The 20,009-nt window shown below is 43.6% G+C and overlaps 1 protein-coding gene across 3 annotated transcripts in view; it reads left to right on the top strand.

Moving 5' to 3' along the window:
* The first annotated feature begins 2,352 nt into the window (after positions 1–2,352).
* The window catches only part of SMURF1 (SMAD specific E3 ubiquitin protein ligase 1), a 53,046-nt gene continuing 35,389 nt past the window's right edge, over positions 2,353–20,009 (top strand). Inside the window, exon 1 of one of the 3 annotated variants that reach the window (XM_082199728.1) lies at positions 2,353–2,543. In XM_082199728.1, coding sequence (XP_082055854.1) covers positions 2,489–2,543 — 55 coding nt within the window. In that variant the 5' untranslated portion in view covers positions 2,353–2,488. The remainder of the gene's footprint in view (positions 2,544–20,009) is intronic. The other 2 variants (XM_082199727.1, XM_082199726.1) reach the window with 2 other exon arrangements.

The raw sequence follows: 20,009 nt of genomic DNA, 5'->3' as shown, positions 1-20,009 counted from the left end.
AGGGAAGAGGGCGGAAATATCCGAAGTGCAGGTTTGTGATAAAGGAAGCCGGGCAGTTTCAGCGGAGAATGAAGACTGTCCTCTAGCAGTGGCAGTAGCAGGGGGAGGGCAAAGAAAAGAATTATTTCTTCCTTTTGTCCCCTGTCCCCCCCTCCATTGCTTGTGGGGTAAACTTATCCCAGTGGCAAATGGTAGAGGAATGAGCCAAGAATGATTTCTCTGCTTTATTTTGCAAAGGATTTTGACAGGTGGCTGCCCACTTAGAAATCACGGGATGTCATAATGATGTCATGTCAAATGATGACCTGTCAAATTTATCCCGAGAAGCAGGCTGAGTGATCGAGGGGATGTAGGGACTCCTGTATGAGGAAAGGTTGCAGCGTTTGGGCTTTTTTAGTTTAGAGAAATGGTGAGTCAGATAGAAGTTTTGAAAGTTATACATGCTATGAAGAAAGTGGAATGGAGACAAGTTTTCCTCCCTCTCTCCAGACTCCTTAACATCCAATGAAGCTGAATGTTGGAAGCTTCAGGACTGGCAAAACGAAGGCCTTCTTCACGCAGTGCAAACTGTGGAACTCCCTCCCACCGCAGGAGGCAGTGATTGTCATTCACAGAGAGAGCTATCCATGGCTCCACAGTCAGAGACAGCAAGGCTTCTAAATCCCAGTTGCTGGAAACTGCAGGAGGGGAGCGGGCTTGTGTTCAAATCCTGCTTGGGGGCTTTTTCACAGACTAATGTAAAAAACAGGATGCCGGCCTAGCTGATCCAGCAGGCTCTGCTTCTGTGTTCTTATCTCCACAAAGATCTGGCCAATGGAGCCACAAAGGTTCTTCAACCCTGACTTGCGGGCTCAGTTGGAGCTTGTTCATTGCTGGAGCAACTTCAGAGCTCCGCCTTCCCTCAGGGTCCTGACTTGTGTCTTGCCTTGCCCTGCCCTGCCCTGTGCATATGTTAATATTCATTTGCCCCACTTTTCAGGCCATGCTGCCCTCAGAGGGCCATTTGCAAGACTTTAAAGCCCAGGAGCTGAAGAGATGCACACGCTGCCCTCTGCCAAGTGACCCTGGGCCATCGAGCTGCCCATCCTTTGCCTCCCGGGCAGAACATTGTGATATGGGGAAGGTCTGCCTGGTCCCTTCTGCTGAACAGTGAAAAACAATGTTTGTTCCCCCCTCTTCCCTCCCCAACCCCTTTTCCTTTTATATCATGTCTTTTAGATTGGAAGCCTATGGGCAGCGGCTGTCAGACAGAACTTACAATGTTTTAGGTGCTTTATAAGTCTTTAGCAATGACACAAACTACACAGCGCCCCTCCAGACTGGTGTGGGTGTATTCTGCAACATGTAGCGACGGGTTTAGCCAGTTCGTTTGTTCTGCTGTCCAACTGATTGCTGTTGAAAGGGACTGTAGCAGAACAGGAGAAAAATGAAGCGGAATGTTTGTGGCATAAAAACTTGTGGGATTCCAGCAGAAAGTTGCATGGTGGAAATGAAGCACTGTGACTTCTCAAAATATTATTATTATTATTATTAATAAATAAATAAATGCAGCTGCAAACAAGTGTTGAAAGTGGGATCAGGTATGACTGCCCCAATAACATAATGAGCACAAATCATTGCAAACGTGCAATGTAAAAAGGGTGCCTTGGGGGTCCACCAAGTCACACACAGAAGCTTCCAGTGAAGGTATTGGAGTTGCTGCAATGCCCCTTCCATCGGAAAGGGGTGGTCCTCGGCGTCTGTACTGAGAACTTGTGGTGGCGCAGTGGTTAGAGTGCTGGACTCGGCCGTCGGAGAGTTCAGGGTTCAAATCCTGATTAACTATCAACCTTCCTGGGAGACCTTGGGCCAGACACTGCCTCTCAGCCTAGCGTACCTCGCAGGGTTGTTGTATATATATATATATATATATATCTGTTCGAAGTGTGGCATTCCGCTGCCCGAACCTGGACGCCCCAGACCTCCCCAAGATGGCCGCGGGAGGCGACCCGTCGCGCACGTCACGCCAGACGGCGCGGCGTCTGTTTCCCTCCCGACGCACGACGGGAAAAGGAGCTGCGAGCTCGCTGGCCCTGGGGCCAGACAAGTAGGCCGGCCCAGTGCGGGCGCGTGTGCGCAGGCGCGCTAAAAGAAGCGGCTAGGGAGGGGGGGGGTCGGGGCTTGGGAGCGCGCCTGCGCAGCAGCAGCAGCAGCAGCCGCCTGAGCCTGAGCCTGAGCCTGAGCCTGAGCCTCAGCCGCCGCTCTGAGGCGGCGCGAGCTCGCGCAGTGGCCGTTCGCGTCGGGCGGCGGGCGTCGAGCTCGGTGAGGCGGCGCCGCCGCCGCTGCTGCAGCTGCCGCCGCCTGAGGAGAGAGAAGCACGGAAGGGAGGCCGCAGGCGAGACCCGCGGGGGCGAGAGGAGGGCGGCGATGGCGGCGGCGGCGGCGTCCGTCGGCTGACCCGGCCTCTCGCCTTTGGGCCGGTGGGCCCGGCGCCCGCCTGAGGGGAGCCATGTCGAACGCGGGGAGCCGGAGGGCCGGATCCAGCATCAAAGTTCGCCTCACAGGTAAGGAGGGAAGGCGGCGGGCGGGCGGGCGGGCGGAGGCGCTCCTCGTCCTCGTCCTCCTCCTCCTCCTCCTCCGGCCTGGGAGACGCCGCCGCCGCCGCCGCCGCCGCCATCCCGCCCCGCTGCGGGTCAGCCCCCGGCCCCGGCCCGCCGCTGCTGCTTCTCTCGGGCGGGCAAGGGGGGAAGCGGCGCGGTGCCCGGCAGGGCCCTGCAAGGCGAGACTCCAGAGAGCGGGGAGCCTCGGGGTCTTTTCTCTCCCCCCGCAAAGTCTTCAGAGCAGCAGCCTTTTCTGTGGCCGGTCAGGGCTGCTCTGCCACCAGCTGAAAATCCTCTCTCGAACTTGGTTTGTCCTGGGATTGAGAAGAGCCATTGCCCATTGACCAAATATATATATATATATATGCTTAAATACACTAATGGTATCCAACATGTCATTGGAAAATAGTTTTGGATTGAATGTTCACATGGCACTGATGGCCATTATCTCCCGCCCCCCCCCCCGATCTTTCACTTTTTCATTTTTCACTTCAATTCCCTTTTAATTCCTATACCTCCTCCCTACTGTACACATGGCGGCTTACAGCAACAAAACAGAAGTGACAAAGAACACACGCACACCTAAGTAGGTTAGGGATTGCTCCATCCTTCTCTTGTTTCTCTCCCATCGCCCCTAATTTTCTTTTGGGAAGAAGAAAATGTGTGTTCACACAGGGGGACTCTTGATTCTTCTCCATTCCTCTCTCTCTCTCCCCCCCCCCCCATTTTCCATATGGATGCCGAATGCCCCTTGCTGGGAATGACAAGGGGGGGGAAGAGTGCTGTTCTGCACAGGTCTTGCTCCTGAGCTGCCCACCGGTGTCTGCTTGTCCACTGTGAGTACAGGATATGGGACAGTACACTACAGATGGGCATTCCAGCCCTGCAAGAAAGCTCAACTCTTCTCCACTTCATTCCTTCACGGTTCTCCCCATTGGAGCTTTGCAGGATGACTCTTAGGGGGGAAAGGCAGAATTCTAGCCTAAACCTCTTGCAGTTTATAGGAAGCAGGTAAACTTGTTTTGGTTTCTGTTGAGTCAATAAGGCGTATTAAGGATTAGGTGCTTTTTTTCTTGGGATTCTGTAGAACTGGAGCGCTTTGGAAGCCATTCCTCTTTTGAAAGGGCATTGCATAGCAGTGTTGGATGTAGCTGCAGTTCCTTATTTCAGAATGCTTCTGTTTTCTTAATGTCTGACAGAATCAATTTATACCCAGCTATTATGTGCAGACACCAAAGAGAGTCTCCTTTTGAAAATTGGATTTGGCCAGCCAGACTTTTGGGGGGCCTGAAGGGAAGGTTGGGTTTCATTAAAGACTTGTTGGGATGGGCACCTCAAGAATTGTGTTGGTCAAAATAGTTAAAGTGCTTCTTAATGTGGATTTGCAAGGTGTATTTGCAAGGGATTGCAGCTTTGGGTTTTCCTACTGAGAGCTGCTTCTCATATCACGAGGAGGCAACAGGATTCAAAATTAGCAGGTCGCCAGGTGCATTTCGCACCTAAATTTTCTCCATTTGTGAGCACCTCAAAAAGTCTGGGTGCCATTTTTTGTGCCTGGTTGACTCTCAAGGATTCAGAAAATGTTTGTGCTTTGAAGTCTCGAAGTATATGTTATGGTCAGACAATATGTTAAGGAGTGTAACAATAAAGAGTAGAGTATTTTGAAAATCCAAGTATGGTACCAATATTTTTATTGCAAACACCAAATTAAACATGTATTAACAATTTCTGTTAAAATGTGATATTAACAATGTCACTTATGTGAATTGCGTATTAGTCATGCTTATAAATAAAAAGTGTTACTGACCCTCCAAATGGCAACTAGACAGTCTGTTTTGGCACCCACAACCCAGGTCCCAGGAGCCATTTGGCTCCTAGCTTTTCTATCCCAGTTTCTTAACACTGGGAGGCAAGTACCGTATGTATTTCAAAATAGAAATATGTGGTGGAGAAAAAGCTCTAAATATTAAGAAGTTATTTACTGAAGCACAAAATTCCATGGTTTGAATAAGATACAGGTGAAAGTTAGAAATTCCTTCCCTTTCATTTGTTTTCGTTGTTAATCCTGTGAACTGTCCTGAGACCTGCGGGTATATGGCGGTATACATTTTTTTTAAAAAAAAACTATCTTGTCTTAACAGCAACTCTTGTTTCATTTTTTGTTTCGCACTTGTTGCATTGCATAATTTGATTTTTTTACTATTGTGTTCCTCAAAGACAGCCTTTCTGTCGAGCTCTTGAGTTCTAACCATTAGAGCCACTATCCCCACACCTTTTCTATAAGGCTACTGTATCTGTGTTGAACTTGTGTATTTTCTTCAACATGTAGTAATCTCCAGTTGAAATTTTGTCTGCTGTGGCTATTTTGTGAGCTGGTGTACAGTGACTAAGAACTGTGAACCAGGTCTCTGGTTGATATATTTATTCATCTATGAATTTCCTATTTGACGTTAGGTCAGGCATGGGAACCTGTTGATCTCGCAGAGTGTACAGTACTATAACTCCTACAATTCCTAACCATTGTGTCAGGGTTACTTCCAGATCCTAGCTCACAGAGGATCACGCTAGCCAACGATGGTTAAATAAAAGTCTTTATTGAGTTACAGTCTCCATTCTCGAGCTGTTGCGTGCAACCCTACGTCTTATGCTTAGATCGGCGAAGCTCCGTCTGAGTCTCCGCCCCTTGCGCACCAACTTAATATCCTAGCCCTGCTCCACCTTTTCCGCCTGACAGTTCTCCTCTGGGTCCCTCTGCCCCCCTGGGTCTCTTCCTTCCGGGATTCTTCTGACGCTGACCCCCCTGACTCTCCTGTCTCCTTGCGCCGGGCTTTAGGACCTGGCTCCCTTTCCGGGCTGCCAACTGCGCCACCTTCCTGTGCATTTGAACTTGGCGCGCGCGCCCAACCTTCCACTTTCCGTCTAACCGTCACTTCGCTCCCCGATGAAGGTGTGGCCACTCCTGACTCGTGCCCTCCCTCCTGTTGCGAGCTGCCAGCGCTTGATCCCTGGCGCTCTTCCTCTTTCCTACTCTCTGGCGGTGACGCTGGTCCCGATTTCCAACTGCTCCCCTCTGAGTCCCCTCTGGCTCTATATTCCTGGGGTGTCCCCCTAGTCTCCCCCCTTGCCCTGGCCACCGGTGCTCCTTTTTGTGAATCTTCTGATTCACTGGAAAGACTCGGAGATCTCGGGTCGTCGTCATCACTCATCCTTTCTTCTGCCTCCTCCCCCTCGCTCTCTGTTTCCTCCCTTGCCCTCGCCTCTGCTCCTGAACCCCTGACACATTGCTTATTCTTGCTGGGGCTGATGGGGTGGAATATCCTCTGGAGGATAGATGGGATGTAAGAAGGCATTGTTTTCCATTCTTCGCTGCAGTTGGTGCTTGTACCACTGCTTTTGTTTCGCTGCAGTTCATCTGATTCTCCCAAAACCCAGTGTTTGTTGTGATGAAATTATGTAGCTTATTTAATTTATGTAGTTATTCTCATTGTTATTTGGTTCTTTCAATGCAAAAGAAACAATGCAAATTGGGGAGGGGGAGAGGAAGTAATCAATTATGTAGCATTTGCAGACTCAACCCAGCAACAGCAGTGAATGCTGATCGTATTCGCTGGTTTGATTTCTGTTCCAGACATGGGATGAATAAGTGGCCATTGGCAATTTCCGCTCCTGTTTCCTTTTTTTGACATCCCTACTGGAGGACCTCAAATTCTTCATCTTTGCTCACTGTAGGCAAACTACTCTCTTTCAGTTGTTCTGTTTGTTTCTGCAATATAGAAATGATAACACTGACATACCTTAAAGAATTACTGCAAGGATTACTGACAACGTATGTGAAATGCTTTTATGTAATTACTTATTAATAAATAAATGCTGCATGTAACCATGGCAGGGTGTATGTGTGTCCTCTGTAGTTTTCAGAGTTCATGCAGTTTTCTGCACAGATGTAATACACATATGTGAAATGCGTGAACTAGCCATTGGAATCCAGACAGTGTTCAACTTCCTGTCTGTCACCTCCCTCCCCTTTCCAACAAAACTTAAAATTCCCCAAGAGAGTGTCTACTGATCCTATCAAAAGATGACTGGCAATGGCCTTGATAGATTATTCCTGTGGGGAATTGCCTGCCTCCAAGCCCTGTATCCTAGAGAGTCTTGCCAAATGTAGTTCAGAAATCAGCTTCTCCTTATTTGTGTGTTCTGCCTAGTAGTGAATCCACTTCTGTCAGAAAATTAATCTTCCCATTTGCCAATGTACATTTTAATAGTAGTAGTAGTAGTAGTAGTAGTAGTAATCATGCAGTAGGGGAGGTCCTGTGCTGCGTTTGTTTTTTCTGGAGTGGTCTCTGGTGCATGGTTCCTCCTAGGCCCCGGGGGCCTGCTCTTTTCATGCTAGCCAGGGCCCGGTAGGCTCGGGGTGTGATTCCTTGTGGCCTCCCTGGTCCTCCCAGTACCCTCCTACCTCTCTCCCTTGGTGGCCGCAGCAGTGACAGCGGCAACGGTAACACCAGTGTACATTTTGAAGAAAATTGTTCAGTATCTGGCAGTGATTTAATGTATTTTTTGCCTGTTTTGCTTTCTTTTAGTGAACTACATGTTAACATTTTTATTATTTTTATAGCTCAGATAATGATTGTGCAAATATGTGACATACTATTTGCTTTGTGACTTTTCTTTGTCTCAGTTATCTAATAATCTTTTAACACATTCTTTTTCAAAAGTAAACCATATTGCAAATGCAAATTGCTTCTCCAAAGGGAGAAAAAATGATAAAAACTTTCAAAATACGTAGAAGTCATTATGTTCTCATGTATCCTTTGCTTTTCTCTACTTCCTGTCCTGCTGTTATATGGCTTTTTTCTGTTGTACAGTCTCTTAGATATCGTATTTAGGATTGCATTCTGAAGTCAAATAAGAGTTGTGATTATGCAAAACACTTTGGGTGAGAGCCAATGTAATGTTAGTATATGAAGTGAGAGAAGTAGCATTGTTGCAGAAGTAGCAGAACAGGGCAAAAAAGTATATGATTCATCACTTCTGCATCACTTCTACTGGCCCAGGCTACCCATTGAATTTGACTGTTGCACTGTGTTAAGAATGGGGTTCTAAGTAGCAGAATGGCTATTTTTGCTTCTGGCCTGCAACAATTGGATCTTGCCCATAATGTACACAAACAGTAAAGCTGAAGTTTTTTAAAAAAATAGAATTGTGGGTATTATAAATATTGGGTACAGTATGCAGACTCACGTAGACAGAGAGGGTTGTGCCATAAGGAGCTTACAGTCAAAGTGAATCTAGCAAGGGAAAGCAGGAGTCAAGGGTCACAATATGAGTATTTACATGTGCTTAGGCTTGAAATTGGTGATATCACTCACATGAAAATTTGACGTTGCCAAAACATTTGGACCATTGGACTACTTACTGAGTACTACATACCGTATTTTTCGCTCTATAACACGCACCCGACCATAACACGCATGTAGTTTTTAGAGGAGGAAAACAAGAAAAAAAATATTCTAAACGAAACAGTGGATGTATGATTTTTGTGGTTCATACTGTGGCCACAGACATGTGATCTGACGGTGAGTTTGGGGTAGCCCAATGCAAAAATCCTGAGGATCCATGTGGATCCATGTTTGTAACAATGTTTTTGCACCTTTGCGGCCCAAGGCAACAGTGGGTGCGTAATTTTTTTTGGTACAAACTGTAGCCATGGACATGCTATGTGACCTGATGGTGAATTTGGGGTGACCCAGTGCAAAAATCCTGAGGATCCATGTGGATCTGTGCTTTGTAACCACGTTTTAAGTGGGGAGGGAAGGAAAAGCACTTAAGGGACAAGGAGCACGCGTGGAGCAGGCTCTGCTTCTCTCCCCCCCCCCCCCTTAGCAAGCTGAAAAACTTTGCTGAAGGGACAGAGAGCCTGCTTGCTTTAAAGGAGCCTGCCGGACAGGAGCTGCTTACACGAGTGTAAGCGGCTCCTGTCCGGTAGGCTCCTTTAAAGCAAGCAGGCTCTGCTTCTCTCCCTCCTTAGCGAGCTGAAAAACTTTGCTGGAGGGACAGAGAGCCTGCTTGCTTTAAAGGAGCCTACCGGACAGGAGCCACTTACACGAGTGTAAGCGGCTCCTGTCCGGTAGGCTCCTTTAAAGCAAGCAGATTCTGCTTCTCTCCCTCCCCCCCCTCCCCCCCCACCCTTAGCGAGCTGAAAAGCAAAGCGGGAGGACACTGAAAATCTTGCCTGCTGTTTCCAGCAAAGCGAGAGGAAAGACATACAGAGAGCCAGCTTGCTTTAAAGGAGCCAACCGGACAGGAGCCGCTTACACTCCTGTAAGCGGCTCCTCTCCCACTTTGCTCCTTTAAAGCAAGCAGGCTCTGCTTCTCTCCCTCCCCTCCCCCCTTAGCGAGCTGAAAGAGAGCTGAAAGAGCGAGAGGGGAGAAGAGCCAGAGGGGAGAAGAGCCGCTGAGTGGGGAGGAGGGAGAGAAGCAGAACTTGCTTGCTTTAAAGGAGCCAACCGGACAGGAGCCGCTTACACTCGTGTAAGTGGCTCCTGTCCGGTAGGCTCCTTTAAAGCAAGCAGGCACTCTGTCCCTCTCTCCTCCCCATTCAGCGGCTCTTCTCCCGCTGGAAACCACGGAGGAGGGAAGCATTCGCTTCGTAACACGCACAGACATTTCCCCTTACTTTCTAGGAGGAAAAAAACGCGTGTTATGGAGCGAAAACTACGGTACTTAACAAGCCATGGCTTTCTAGGATCTCAGCCAGAATGCAAGGAAGTGTGTCTCATAGCCTGGCAGGGTAGGTTAGGAGGCAGCTTTCCACCACAAGAAACCCCTTTAGCCAAGGGGTGAAGAATCTCAGACCCTTTGGCTTTCTGGCCCTCAGCATTCTTTCTGAGTCAGGTCCCCTCTCCAGGCCTCATCCCTCATAAGCACTCCTCAGGTGCTTTTGCCAGGCTAGAGTGTACCCTAGAACTGTTATGTTGCTTGTTGTACAGAGGAAAGAGGCGCATCCATTGCTTTCACCCACTTTTGTCTTCAGCCTTGGACACCACTGATATGTGGTCCCGTGAAGGTTCCCCATGAGAGAATGAGACCCTTGGGCTGAAAATAGTTCCCCACCCCTTGTCAACTGGAGGTGCCAGAGACTGAACGTGGGATCTTTATGCAAAGCATATACTCCACCTGAGCTATTGCTGCTCCTAATTCCACTTAAGGGCCCAACTAGTTGCTTATAAATTAATATGACTACAGTGGGGTTGACGCCTGGATTTTTAAATATTTTCAAAGCATTTCCTTATTGAAGTATGTTAATGAATGAATCTTTACAAGCACCGCCTTTCACGTTGGGTTTTGCTCATTGAGATCAAGGACACTTTTCTTTTGAAAGGTGCTTAAGTTGTTTATGAAACCAGTTGTGTGCTGATACTTGTGTCTTTGCTTTCAGTGGTAGTCTTCTCTGTCACCATAATTATGCAGACTTGATTGGAGAGACTGTGGTTAATAGAATTCTATGGCTTGTGTAAACGCAGCAGCAATAATTTATTGAGACCTTCAGGCTTCTCAGTCTTGGTAAAGCAAATCCAACACTTTAAACTTTTATAAAACAAACAAAACAAAACATTGTCATAGTATAATATGCTACAACTTAAGTGTTTAGCATGCTGCAGAATGGTTTAAAATAGCTGTTGCTCCCTTTTGATTACAGTAGAAGCAAATTTCCAACATTTATTCAGATACTCATGGTTTATGTCTTCTGTGGAATTCTGTGATCTGACTGTTAAAGCAAAGTGTTAAATATAGTATTGCCCCTATGACTAATTTCATAGCTTAACTGGAGATGAACCATCTGGATATGCATTAAACTAAACCAATGTTCAGATTTTTTTTATGATGAAGATATAGAGATTGAAATATCACATTGCAAATTAAAGGTGATTCTCTCCTTGCCACCCCGTATTTTTTGTTCCTATTATGCATGCCAAGAAATCATTGGCTTATATATCTTTCCCCCCGCTTACATATTTTCTCTTTCAGTAGATAAGATTTAAGCATTATTAGGGTGTATGTATGTGTGTTCGTGTTCCTCTCAGTAATGTATACTGTGTTGACATGAGAAGATAGAGTCATGAAGGGTAAACTATGTAGATCTGGCTTAAGTAATCAAATGGAAAGGAGGAATAAAAATAACTAGATTGGAGATTAAGGCCGTGTTTCTCAAACATTATAACCTGTATTGAGAGAGAGAGGGTGAGGGGTTTGGATAATTAGAAGCATCTGAAGTATTCATTAATTATCCAAACAAACAAAAACACAATTCCTTCCTAGTATGTTTGAACTTGTAGGAATTGTCTGCTTTTCTTGTGCAGAAAAATAGCTCTTAACGTTTTTTAAAAAGGTAATCAAGGGCATCTTTTTTATTAAAAAAAAGGGCTGTGGCCTGTGTGATATCCCCTGTTTACTTTTGATGAGTAAAGCCAATGCTGAAAAGTTAATTCACTGATCAATGACACTAACATTGATTGGCCCAGACAACTTTGTGTGTCTTTTTCAGTAACAACACAGTGACAACAGGCTATTCATCTTATCTAAAATGTTACATGTATAATAAATTTGTTTCTTTAAAAAATATACTTGTTCTTTTATAAACATACAAACAGTAAACATAACGGATCATTCTGATAGAAAGTAGCAAGAAATCAGTATCATTGATGTATGGACAAGGTCATTACAATAAGGTGGTGCAAGGAAATAGGTCTGGGAGATATATTTGTTTTTTGCCTTTTCGTTATGTGTAGACACACTGTAGTCAGTGTATCTTCCTAAAACTGAAAAACTTTCTGAACAGATAAGTTTTGACTTCAGCAAATCATTTTATTGCTTAATTACATACAATGGAAATAGCTTTGCTTAAACTTGCAGAATTCCATTCCCTTCCCTCAGGTGGCTTACTGACTGGTCTGGGTAAGAGGGCACAGCCTTGCTGTGTATCTTACTAGTATTTGGATGGTAATTGCCTAAAATGTTACTTTATTCCTTTGATAGGAAATGTGGAAGTGTACTACTTTTATGTGTTGAAATGTCTAAAAACAAATTATTATATATGCTAATTGATAAATGCTATCTACTATATTCATTAACTTTGTTTTCAAAGAAATGCTGTATCTTAGCTTTGAATAACAAAACACTTGATAGCATTATATGGAAACAAGGAAGAAAGTATGGTAATTTCCCACATGCGGAACTAATAAGGAAATATTTTAAATACCACATGCTGTATTTGTGTTCTCTGTATAAGAGAATACCGATAGGAGTAGTACAAGAGTAATACCTGGATCAGATGGTTAGTGACTTTGTTTGAGAATCTGTTAAACTCTAGAGCAGAATAGTTCTGTTTTACCTTTGCCCACTAATGTTTAATCGTGTTAGAGGCCAGAACTTACGGTATGTTGGCTTATGTCAAGGGCAAAGCAAGTGCAGCAGACACAAATCCTTCAGGCTGTTTGATTCATAGCTGACCGAGTGGCATTAAGAGAAAGCTTTCCGTTTTGTAAGATACTGGTTGGGATCCAAAATGCTACGGCAGAAATTCATGTGTTCGGATGGGGCATTAACTAAGGGTTTATGTTTCTCAAACAGCAGCCTCTTTCCCCAGGTCACATAGGAAACCACTTTTGAAAGTGTAGTTTGTGATAAGGCATAGGAATCTATTGTTTAGAATCCACTGCACATAAAGATAACCATGTTGGATCCCAACTGCTAGATTAACTAATGCAGATTGATTTATGCACTTATTTGTAATGTGCATAAACAAATCCATTATTGTTACAGATACTGAAATAATACACAAAGGGTGTGGTGGTAACAGCTGTGTTCACCTCGGTTGCAGCTGAAAGGAATTCTCTCTGGATCAGGCGTGCCTGTAGCATCTTGTGCCATGAACTAGAAATACCTTTTGCTGGCTGTTGTCTTGCGGTTCAGATGGAGATCTTGTTCTGCTAAAGCTATGAAGGTTCCTGTAACTTTGATGTGATAATCTTTCACTATTCTTGGTGTCAAATTTGCTGCAAAATGCCATGATGAATGATCTTCCAAGACTATATTATTGTAGAACCTGATCTGTGAATTCTCAGGACTAGTGTGTTGTTGCTTATGTTTTTATATTCTCTGGTAATGATGTCATTCAAATTAGATAATATCAAATAGAAGTAAAACCTATATTAAGCGATAAAGAGAAATGGTAATACTCCTGCAATAAGTGGAATTATTTAAGGGGAAATTGTTTAGTGTATAGACTATAGCAGAGAGATGCCGGCACCCATGTACACTAGAACAACTGCATACAGGAACAGTGTAATTTGTTTTATTAAATGGACTACCTCTTGAGTTTCAAAGAACTCATAGCAAAATGTTAGGATGGGGGAGAAATGACCGGTGAAAAGTATTATAAAACACGGGTAGGGAACCTCAGACCTGGGGGCCAAATGTAGCTCCCTGGGACTCTGTCCCAAGGCCCCACCCTTCACCAGCTCTGCTCCATGCCTTCTCTGAGTGTTTTTCCCTGACTGGAATGTAGGATATTGCTTGCCTGGGTGAAGAAAGGTGTGTGTACAAACTCTGGCTTTTGAATGACTTCAGGTTAGGTAAGAGTTTCATCTATTGCTCTGCCCACTTTCTTCTCTGGCCTTGCCTACCACTGGCATTTGTCTCCCAGAAAGTTGCCCTTGGAGGAATATGGACTTCGGGCTGAAAAAGCTTTGACAACAAGTGGGAAACCTGTCTGATAGTCCTTAATATGGTAATTCAGGAAGCTCTTTGCAGACTGACTGACAATGCAGCTAAGTCCCAGTGCATTCAGTGGGACTTATTCCCAAATGAGTATGTGTACGTTTGCAATTTAACTTATCCCAAATTGCCTCAAAGTCCCATGACAAATAAACTGTGCCCATTCTCGCTCTGAAAATGCAAATCTCAGCAGTTTTCTGAATGTACCTATAGCACTAACTCAGGGATTCATCCTTTGAAAGATAAAGAGCAGAAGTAAAGAAAAATATGATAGTTCTTACATTAGCCAAGATAGAGATTAACTTTAGATGACTGATTAGTATGTATACTTATTTTCTTTTAGTGGTCAATGAAAGTATCTACCCAAGAGTGATTTGCAAAGTTTTAAGAGTGACAGTTTCTCAGTCCAGAAATTGGGAAGCCCATGAGACAGATATGTATGGGCTCTACCAACAGGTCTACGTGAGTCTTTTGATGGTACATGGGAATATGCACCCTCATCTGAGGCCATGAGCTATTTGTCCCTTTCTCCAGTTCTAGATAGGTTCAAGTGATGCCAGTGGCTTTATAGCTGTCAAAATGAGAATGCGGCTCTGGTCTTTCATATGTGTTCATGGAAGGATGGAGTCCAGGAAGATCTGTGAAAAAGCATAAACTGTATGTGCCTAGGTAGTGCTTGGTGATGACCACAAACATCCATCTGTTCAGTGCTCTATAATAATATCCCCGATTCATAACAATTTGTGACTGAAATATTTAAGGAAATTTATGTCGCACCTAGGCTTTAATTATAATTTAGTCGTCAACCCACATGTTACAGCATAAATGTATATGCTTTATTATAGTTAGGAAGATGCATATATGTACAACTGATTTATGGCAGGTGTGGAGACCAATCTTGCATAGACATCTGTGACAGTAAAACTTAAATGAATTCTACCTGGTCTTCTCAGTATTGTAGTTGTGCAAGATGGCTACTTGTCTAGTCTGATACAATGTCTGATACAGTGTGAGCAGTCAAACCAGGAAGGCATTTAACCAATTTCCCATGTCATCAGAGCCTGTAAACTATAGTTAATCAGCTTCAGAACAAGCCAGAATCCTAATTCACTGTTTGAAGGAGATTTTGGATTGTTTTGAAGCTGGTAACAATGACTATCAATTTGGATGAAAACTGATGAAAAAGATTGTTGATGGAAACCTGAACTACTTAATTAAAAAAAAAATATTGCAGTCCTAAGTGCATTTACTGAGCTCAGTGAGACATACTCTAGTTAGCATAAATGGCCAGCAATTTAAGACCTAAATTTGTTGCTCAACTCAGAATGTTTTTTCTGCTTTTTGTTCTGTTATGGCTAATAACTAAACAAAATTATTATTACCCACTTTAGCAGAGGCATTCTTACGATAGTATCAAATGTGTCTTTTCTCAGTCTCTTGGGTTGTTGAGCTTTTGCTGTCAACAGAAGATTTTTGTTTGTTTGTTTCTCTTGTCAAGCCATCATGTTTATATATTTAATGGAGATTAACCATAGAGAATTACTCCTCTGCTTGTCCTGCTCTGTGGTGCAGCAATGCTTGACTGAAATGTAAGAAAAGGTGAGGTTCAAGCTGTACTCTGGGAAACACAGAACTCTGAGGTTGCTGCAGCAATGAACAGGCTGAAACTGAGCCCTTGTATAGGAATAGCAGCAGCTGCAGCATGATTGTTAGCAACCCCTATGTTGGAAGTTGCTGCTTATGTAAAGGGGTCCAGCCTCCTCCAGTAGTTTCTAACTGTGATACAGAAGTGGAGGCACAAGTTGTCATGGGTCTTCTATAGTGAAGCCCTTGGAGCCAGAGGATGCCAGTGCCACATCCTCTGTCTAGAGGCAGGGGGTGCTGGTCCTGCAGCTTCCTTGGGTAGAAGCACTTCTACATGCCACGGGGTGCTGCCCGTGGTGAGCGTCCCAGGGGGGCCATGTCACCCCCCCCCAGGGATGACATCTGGGGCAGACCACACCCACCGCACCCTCCTTCCTCTGCCAGTGCTCCTGGTCCCTGACACAAGTATGTGTGTGTGCGTGCGTGCGCCACTGGAGAAACCATGATATGCACCAAACAGCCTGGAATTTGAAGCATTTCCTGAGTATCAAATCAAAGTCTGATCAAATTGGAGCACTTCACTTCCAAACTAAACCAGAGCAGATCTGAAAACTATTCCAAGATGATTGAGAAAGAAGAGAGGAGAGAGAATGAATTTTTAAAAAATGCAGAGAAAGCAACATTTTGATTTTTATCTAAATGAGAATGAATTTAGAAGTTCTCAGATGATAGTTGCAAGTTCATCAATACCAGTCTTTTTGTCATAGTAAGGGCTTGGAAAACCCATTCATACAACCCAACAATACTTAGTTAGATTGGGAATAAAATTCCAAAGGAATTTCCTCTCCAAATTTGAGATTTTTCTGTACAGTCACAGTAATTGTTTCAATTACCCTCTCCCCCAAAATTACCAATGTCAGACATTGTATGAACATGTGTTTTAAAGAAGCATTGTTCATGCCTATTACATCTCCATCAGCTAGATGTCTTAAATAGCCCTTTCCTAAACATAGTGGAGTCCAGAAAATTCTAAGTACAGCCGTACCTTGGAAGTCAAATGGAATCTGTTCCGGAAGTCTGTTTGACTTAAAAAATGTTCAGGAATCAACATGCGGCTTCCAAATGGCTGCAGGAAGCTCCTGCAGCCAATCAGAAGCTGTGTCAGACGTTCGGGTTCCAAAGAACTTTTGTAAACCGGAACACTCACTTCTGGGTTTGGGGTGTTTGGGAACCAAAATGTTTGAGTCGCAAGGTGTTTATCAACCAAGGTAGGACTGTTATTTTTTTGTTGTAAGAGTCTTAGTCTAAAGTCCAGAGAAAGTCCTTGTTATATAGAATTTAGCACAGTTACCCATTGCTCTTCCCTCCTAAAATGGTTACTCTATAGCCTTTCCAGGTTTCATTATAGAATGTAGCCTAATAGCCTTAAATGGCCTCTTTCAGTTGTCTCCGTGAGTAAAATGACAACCTGCAGCTTAAGGTTGCACTCCAAGCCAGGGAATTGTCAAGTCTCATAATAAATGAGCTGAGAAGGCATTAAATATTTTAACATTTCATGGTGATACAAGATAAAGCTTGGGATTTTATCAGTGCTATTGTGTTATGCCTGAGTGTCCTAAATCTTCAGTTTGGTTGTGAACAAGAAAAATGGGCACAAATATTATAGATCAAATAGTTCAAAACTAGCAAGTGAATATTGGCAGACTGTAATCCTAGTGGATAACTAACTATGGTAGTAGCCAAGAATCTTTTCCACTGGGAATGTTCCAAACACAGTCCAACACTTTTGTATGCTTTCTTATACTAGAGCTTGGATAATATGACTGCATATATATGTCTGTGTGTTTTGTCAGTCAGCTCTGGTGTCTGTCAGTGTAGGCCTGTGTAAACAGAGTATTAATTCAAATTTGAAGTCATTAACTTGGCTGTTGAAATAATGCTGTCATATTTGAGGAACAAAAGTACAACACATAGACTGACACAGCTTCAGTTTGAATAAAAGCCCTCTTTCATAATAGTGTGTGCTGTTAACTCTGCTACCTTATAATCTGTGTAGTTGATTTTGCCTGAGATTCAAAACTCCTTGGTATAGTGTTTCTTTAGGTGTAAAGTTGTAAAATATAGTTGAAATGCAGAATGTAAAGAACAATTGTTTAAGGACAGAAATATTCTGTTTGTTCTAGCATACAACTTGTAGAATATCTTTTGAATGGGCAGGATAACCCTGTTACAAGTTGTATTGATAGAACCATTTGCCACCCACTGACTTGGACATTCACTCTTTCCAATTAGCTAAGTACTCCATACCCCCGTTTTTCAAAAGCCAAGCCATAGACCCCCTATTTTGAAATTTTCTCTGTGGTAGTTTTTGTTATGTTAATGGTGCCACAGACCCCCTGTGTCCACAGACCACCAGTTGGGAACCACTGTTCAAGATGAAGAACAATACACTTCAGTTGTGCTATATCTTTGTGGAGCAACTGCTGGGAATTGTTTTTGATCAATCAGTTTAATAGCATAACAGTTTGGAAGGCTTTTCTTTCACAATGTTTCTCCCAGTGGACAGAGGTAGAAAGTGGAGTCCCCCAAGGATCCATATTGGGACTGGGTTTTTTTTAAACTTGTCCAGAATTAGGGGTGCCAAGTAAAATGCAAGGAAGTGTAATTTCACATTGCTGCTGCTGCTGGCATTGGTCTGTCTTGGGAGACAATGGAGGAATGCACCACTGTGGGTGTGGGTGTGAGGTCAAGCTGTTGGATGTTGCAGCTACCCTCATTCTGACCATAGGGTCATATTGGACAGCTAAATGAAGCTATTAGCCCAGCTGCTGCAGTTTGTGGAATCTGATATGAAGTATATCTGAAATTGATATAAGGGGGAAATTGGAAGGTTAAAGAGTTTCTTGAACTTCATAGCTGTTGATTACTCAATGTGTAGACCTCAGAATGCATTTTCACTCCAGTCGTTTTCATATAGTAGAAAGTGCTTGTTACTAAAGATGTTGGTGTCAGGATTAAAATGCTGACCAAAGTTAATGATGTGGTAATAGTGTAGAACTAGGACTTGGGAAGCAATCAGATTTCAACTCTGTCCCAGATTTTGTCTGTGACCTTGGGCAGTGCATGCCGATCCTTAATTTCGTTGGCCTGTATGGGTGGTTGTGCAGCATTGCATCGAATTACAGCTTTCAGTAAGCTGGAAGCGTTAGACATGCAAAAACATTTTTGGCAGGTGAAATTCAGCATGGAATCTCAGTTATGCGTGCTCGTGGGAGGAAGGACACAATTCTCCATACTTGGAGTTTGCTTCTTTGTTATGCAAGCATTTAAAGCAGCTTGCTCTTAAAAAATGATTCCATGGATCTTTCCCTAAAGTCTTAACATGGTTTATTGAATAACAAAGGGGTTGCTCTCAGGCAGTTGAAGAAAGTGAATAATTAACAAGTATATCCCTAGCTGCATGTGAAATAAACTGTTCCGCAGGGGAAATCCTCTCAGTAGTGCTCTGAGGAAGCCCAGGAGGAGTGCACTTTAGAAGTCTGGGTTCAGTTTGTATTTCTGATGCATTTCTTTGCTGCCTCACTTCATTGCACTCTACAGATAGCTTCGTTTCATTAAAAGGGACAATAGATTAGGTTATAAAAATGTCTAATACATAGTCAAATGGGACCACAATAACTTCTGCCCTTATTTCATGGTCTAGGTTTTTTTTTTATGATATAGGCAGTTCAATCAGGCACTGTTAAGGGACAAGATCAAATAGGAATGGTGCAAATGACCAGTGGGAACGGGGGATGGGGCACTGTAGACCTGGTCATCCAAGAATCTCATGAAACCACAGAGGTTTTGCTACTTTATTGGGTTGTCATCATTTTTGTTTTTATTATGTATTTTCTGTTTTTTATATTGTGATCTTATGTTGTGAATCACCCTGAGATTTATGGGTATAGGGCGTAGTAGTAGTAGTAGTAGTAGTAGTAGTAATAATAATAATAATAATAATAATAATAATAATAATAATAATAATAATTTTATCTAGCCCATCTGGGCGGCTTCCAACAAAAGATTAAAAATACACTAAAATGTCAAACTTCCCTAAGCAGGGCTGTCTTCAGATGTCTTCTAAACGTCAGATAGTTTATCTTTTTGACATCTGATGTCACCATCATCAAGTAATATATAAATTTTGTTAAATTAAAAAAACAACAACCTGAACTTAAGGCTGTTGTAGGTTTTCCTCTTTATTCACCTTTGTATCCTGGCTTTTAGTCTGTTGCAGATCCCCATATAGCATACATGTGGCTCCCAGGCACCATCCATTTAGGCACAAACAACTTACTAGACATCTTTTTAGCTTCAGCCTTATGTAACTTCAGGCTGTACTCAGGGACTCATGTGTAATCCGTTGACTGATTTTTTCCCCTGGCTGTTTGAAATTTGAAAGTGAAGCATTTATTCTAGTCCCACCGATGAGAGGCATGGGGGTAGTGAGAAAGAAAAGCAGCATCTTTTAAGTTAGCAGGATAATCTCAATGGCTTAGGATTTAGGTTGATATTTGGAGAGGTAAAGATGTAGCAGAAAGACTGCCGGCCTTGAAGAAACCAAATCTAGGTATAATGTGACAAACTGCCTTTGGGCTACAGCCTAGCAACTGTCTGGCATTACATAGACAGTAAGGTCATATCTAGGGCTGGGCGACATTTGGTTTTCAACATTGTGATATATCACCCTATAAACATTATAATATAGCTACAGGTAAAGGTAAAGGACCCCTGGACGGTTAAGTGCAGGCCTCATCTCGCTTTTCAGGCCAAGGGAGCTGGTGTTTGTCCACAGACGGCTTTCCAGATCATGTGGCCAGCATGACTGAATCGTACTGGCACACAGAGGACTGTGATGAGTGCCAGAGCGCACTGAAACTCTGTTTACTGTACTTTCCCGCTGCAGCAGTACCTATTTATCTACTGGTGTGCTTTCGAACTGCTAGGTTTTCAGAAGCCGAGACAGAGCAACAGGAGCTCACCCCGTCGAGTGGATTTGAACCGCCGATCTTCCAACCGGCAAGT

The sequence above is a fragment of the Podarcis vaucheri genome, assembly GCF_965113315.1.
Source record: "Podarcis vaucheri genome assembly, chromosome: 14".
NCBI lineage: Eukaryota > Metazoa > Chordata > Lepidosauria > Squamata > Lacertidae > Podarcis > Podarcis vaucheri.
The sequence above is the reverse complement of the archived record's forward strand: the minus strand, read 5'-3'. Positions and strand labels throughout refer to the sequence as shown.